This window comes from Meleagris gallopavo, unplaced genomic scaffold (genome assembly GCF_000146605.3).
Source record: "Meleagris gallopavo isolate NT-WF06-2002-E0010 breed Aviagen turkey brand Nicholas breeding stock unplaced genomic scaffold, Turkey_5.1 ChrUn_random_7180001881019, whole genome shotgun sequence".
NCBI classification, from domain to species: domain Eukaryota; kingdom Metazoa; phylum Chordata; class Aves; order Galliformes; family Phasianidae; genus Meleagris; species Meleagris gallopavo.
The window spans coordinates 452-5,579 of record NW_011145208.1 but is presented as its reverse complement, the minus strand read 5'-3'; the positions used below and the strand labels follow the sequence as shown (position 1 = coordinate 5,579).

The window sequence follows — 5,128 nt, the reverse complement described above, 5'->3', positions numbered from 1 at the left end:
GGGGGGGCGAACGCACGGCCGCGGGGACGCTAACGGTGGGAGGAAGTCGTTAGCGTCAGCGTTAATTGGAAGCGGGGATGATGAAGTTCAGACGGAGAGCAAAGCGGCCACCAGGGTTGGGGACATTGAGATCTCAAACTGGGGACGCGGGGACAGGGAGGAGGGTGGCCAAGACGAGGCCGCGGTGACATCAACGACGGACGGAAGTCATTAATTGGAAGCCGGCATAACGAACTCGGGTCGGAGAGCACAGCCGCGGCGTTTTGGTGCCCTGACCTTGACGGAGTCCTGCTCCTCGTCCGACTGCTCGTACAGATCCTCCCCCAGGAAATTCCAGGGCGATTTGGTGCTCTGAGCGGCGTAGAGCTGCCAGCGCCACAGGGACAGCGGGCAGAAGGAGAGGCGGAAGGGCAGGCGCTGCAGGGACTCGTTGATGGGGAAGTAATCCTTCTGCAGGTTCCAGTAGTCGTTGAAGTAGAGGATGGGGAAATAATCGCCGCTGATGGCGTCGAATTTCACGTCTGTGGGGGGTGGGAGTTGTGGGGGGGCCACCAACCGACTGGGAGACCCCAACCCGGAGACCCCAACTGTGAGACCCTGACCCAGAGATTCCCAGCTTGGAGACCCCCATGCGAGACCCCCCTCCCTCAGAGACTCCAATGCCAAAATCCAACTGGGAGACTCCGGTGCTGAGACCCCCCTCGGAGACCCAACTTGGAGACCCCCGCGCCAATACCCAACTGGGAGACCCCAACATGGGAAGCCATGATGCCAAAGCCCCCAACCTCAAGTGGGGGCGACCCAAGGCTGGGGAGGGAGAGAGACCCCCAAGGCTGGGGGGGAGACCCCAACCCTCACATTGGTCCAGAGGCGGTGGGACGCTGCCTTTCACCCACGGCGTGTGGTCGTCCACCATATTGATGGTCAGGTTGGGGTGCCAATGGGAGATGACCTCCACGGGACCGTAATCTTCCGCCCTCTGTAACGATAACAAGGAGCCGGGCTCAGCAGAGGAAAAGCAAGAAAAAGGGGGAGGGGAAGAGGAAGAGGAGAAGGAAGAGGAGGTGGGGGGACCTTGATCATCTCTGGGTCCGCCTCCGTCTCCCCAGTCAGGAGGTTCTTGGTCTTCTGGAACCGCCGCCGTTTGTATTTGTTGATCACTGGGAAGGAAAGAGGAGAGGTGAGCGCTGCAGCCCCCCGTGGGGGGGACCAAAAAAAATAAAAAAATAGGGGAGGGGGTGCAGAAGGGGCCGCACTCCGTGATGTGTGGACCGTGGCGAGGCGCCTGTAGAGGTTCTTCTGCCGGGGGTCGGGGTGGAAGCCGCTCTTGGTGAAGTAGACGTGGATGTAGATGGAGCCGTTCTGCTGGACGCTCTGGAACGGCCAAGAAAACAAAAAAAGATGCAAAACGGGCAGCCAAGAAAAAAAAAAACAACAAAAAGATGCAAAACCAACAGCCAACGTCACGTCCGGAGAGTCCTAAATGTCTACAAGGGAGCTTCCATGCTCCCGTGACCTTCAAGGACCCTCCCGACCCAACCGCTGTAGGATTTCATGGTTCCATGACTCTTATGCTCTCCTCCCCCCCAAATGTTGTAGGACTCCTTGGTTCTGTGACCTTCAAGGACCTTCCCAACCCAGCGCCGTAGGATTTGGAGGATCCGTGACCCTCAAGCTCTCCTCCAACCCAAATGCTGGTCGTATTCCGTGATCCTATGACCTTTAAGGACCCTCCCAGCCCAACCATTGTAGGATCCCCTGGTTCTGTGATCTTTAAGGACCCTTCCAACCGTTGTACGATCCCATGTTGTTTTTTTTTTATCTTTCAGGATGCTTTCAACCCAACCATTTTCAGATCCTGAGGTTCTACAACTCCAAGGTCCCTTCCACCCCAACTATTTCATAACCCCACAGCTCTACGACCTTTAAGGACCATTCCCACAACAACCACTACACAATCTCATTATTCTATAACCTTTAAGGACCTTTCCAATCCAACCATTGTAGGATCCCGCCGTCCTGTGATCTTTAAGGGCCCTTCCAACCCAACTGTTTCAGGATCCCATGGTTCCACGATCTTTAAGGACCCTTCCACCCTTGGCTATTGCAGGATCTCATGATTCTGTGACCTTTAAGGACCCTTCCAACCCCACCATTCTGGGATCCCATGGTTCCACGATCTTTAAGGACCCTTCCATCCCAACTGTTACAGAATCTTGTGATTCTACGACCTTTAAGAACTTTTCCACCCCAATCATTCTGGGATACCACGGTTGTGTGATCTTCAAGGACCCTTCCACCCCAAACACTGCAGGACCTCGTGATTCTCTGACCTTTAAGGACCCTTCCGACCCAACCACTGCACAATCTCATGACTCTGTGACCTTTAAGGATCCTCCCACTCCCACCGTTCTTGATTCCATGTTTCCACGCTCTTTAAGGACCCTCCCACCCCAACCACCGCCGAACCCGCTGGCTCTACGCCCCCTAAGCTCCACGCCAACTCACCTGTGAGATGTCCACCTCCCCGTAGTGTTCGTAGCACCCGTCAGCGTTCTCCCCACTGGTCCAGTCTCCGTACACCAGGTCCCGTTTCTGCCAGAACAGCGCGGAGCTGACGTTGAAATCTGTAAAGTGCTCGTGCTCCGAGATATAAACATAGAGGTCCTGCGGGGAGAGGACGGCGGGATGTCACAGCTCCCAACACGACGTTTCCCCCTCGCCCCCAAAGAAAAAAAAACCACCTGGCCCTCGAAATTACCATTAAAGTGTCCTTGGGGAAGAGGTTTCGGCTGGGGGCTCGCGGCGTTCCCCCAGCACTGCTCTGCTCCTGCGGGGCCGGCCCGCGGCGGAACCAGCTGCTGATGGCCCAGATGATGAAGATCCTGCAGGAGGAAGGATGGGGGAGAAGCGTTACGGCACCCCAAAAAAGCATCAAAACGCCGTTTTCCATCCCAAATTGACAGGCAGTCAGCACTCGGACCCTTCCACGCCACCCCCGAGAGATCACTGGAGGAAACGAAAAGGAATTCAGCCTTTTCTTGACTTTTCAGACCCTTCCACACCGTCTCTCAACGTAAATTTGAGACCACAGCAAGAAACTGAGCATTTCTTTCCCTTCCCAAACCCATCCATTCCATTTCCTTGAGATAAACGGGGGAACGTGGAAAGAAATTCGGCGTTCTCTCGACTCCCCAAACCCCTCCGTCGTCTCCCTTCAGACTGAATTCCTGCACGTTAAACCAAATTGAGTTTTTCTGAAGGCCTCCTGCTGGTAGGGCTGAAGGATTTCCATCCATTTTTCTCCACGCGGAGCAGTGGGAAATCCCCTCTCCGAAGGATTTCCATCCATTTTTCTCCATGGGAAATGCCCTTCTGAGCACAGGAACGCTGCTGGGAAAACCCAACAGCACAAAGGATGGAACGAAGCGTCAGCAAAGCATCACTGCATGGGGTTGGCAGCACTAAAGGGGTTCATTGAGGGTCAGAAGTAACCCAGCATCCCCCATTTCCCTTCCAGGGCTTGGGATCCACATGGAACTGAAATCCTTTTGCACACACACGCAGAGGTTCCATTCTCCACTGCTGTGTCTGAACTCCCAAAGGCAGCGCTGGGTGGGAGGTGACAGCAGGAGGTGACACCAGGAGGTGGCAGAACGTCACGGAGGCTGAACCCACGGCACGAGTGGACTTTGGGTCTCTGCTCCTGGGAGGGGAAAGGGGCAGCACCGGCCAACGCCTGTCACACAGGGGCTGAGAAATGGCTCTCGAAGGAAGGACAGTAAAAGGAGAAGCTGTAAAATGTAAAACTGGCTCCAATGGATGAAGAGAAGGCCGAGCTACTGAGTGAGTTCTTTGCCTTGGTCTTCACTGGCAGCCAGGACTCTGATAATTCTCACATCCCTGAGCCCTGCAGCCCTACAGCTCTTGGTGGGGGCTGGGGTGGTAAATCCCCCCCACACATTGTGAGGACGGAACAGAAAAACCAGCTGATGAGACTGAGCGTGTACAGATCTGTGGGGCTGGAGAGCGTGACGTGAGAGTGAATTCATACAAATCTGTGGGGCTGGGTGGAGTGATGTGAGACTGGAAAGGTGGGACTGGGTGAACCCGATGAGGATCGACACGGCAAAGTGCAGAGTTTGGCACCTGGGTTGGAGGAATCCAAGGTATTTATACAGGCTGGAAGGAAAAAAACATGGGATCCTATGATGGTTAGGTTGGAAGGGTCCTTTAAGGACCTTTAAGACCACAGAACCAGGGGATCCTACAATGCTTGGCTTGGAAGGGTCCTTAAAGATCGTGGAACCATGGAATCCCAGAATGGTTGGGTTGGAAGGGTCCTTAAAGGTCAGAAAATCGTGAGATTCTGCAATGGCTGGGGAGAAAGGGTCCTTAAAGAACATGGAACCGGGGAATCCTAGAATAATTGGGGTGGAAAGGTCCTTAAAGGTGATAGAATGACAAGATTCTGTTATGGTTGGGTTGGAAGGGTCCTTAAAGGTCAGAGATCGTGAGATTGTGTGTGATTACAGCTTAGAAAGCAAGGTCCTGGTGGGTGAAAAGTGGCACTCGGATGGAAGAATCCAAGGCACTGACACAGACTGGAAGGAGAAATCCTCCTTGAATGAAAGCAGCCCTGAGAGAAGGATCTGGGGGTCCTGGTGGGTGAAAAACTGAACATGAGCCAGCAGTGTGTGTCCAGGGGAGAGCCATGAAGATCAGGGAACTGCAGCACGTCCCTTGTGTCATTTGGGGACACGTTTGTGACGTTTGGTGTCATTTGGGGACAGTTCTAAGGCATGGGGACAGGTGACATGATGGGGCTGGTGGCCCTCGTATCATTTGGGGACATATTTGTGACATTTTGTGCCATTTGGGGACATCCTATAGCTGGGGGAAGGCAGAACGGTGGGGGCTGATGTCCCTTGTGTCATTTGGGGACAGTTCTATGGCATGGGGACAGGTGACCCCTGTGCTCATGGGGGGGTTCAGCCTATTGTCAAAGTGCCCCACAGACCCCCGCAAAGCCCATAGATACCTCCAGACCCCACAGATCCCTACAGATCCCCACAGGACCGTGCAGACCCCATAGGCACCTCCAGGCCCCCCAGACCCCCACCGATTC

General features: G+C 54.5%; 1 protein-coding gene across 1 annotated transcript; it reads right to left on the bottom strand.

The window, feature by feature from the left end:
* Positions 1-195: 195 nt before the first annotated feature.
* On the bottom strand, positions 196-2,968 carry CLPTM1 (CLPTM1 regulator of GABA type A receptor forward trafficking). Its single transcript, XM_010727334.1, has 6 exons — positions 2,762-2,968; positions 2,509-2,667; positions 1,257-1,374; positions 1,075-1,160; positions 859-979; positions 196-521 (listed from the first exon to the last, which is right to left on the bottom strand). The coding sequence occupies exons 1-6, from the start codon at positions 2,951-2,953 to the stop codon at positions 211-213; spliced, it is 987 nt and encodes a 328-aa protein (XP_010725636.1). The 5' UTR covers positions 2,954-2,968; the 3' UTR covers positions 196-210.
* Positions 2,969-5,128: the final 2,160 nt, after the last annotated feature.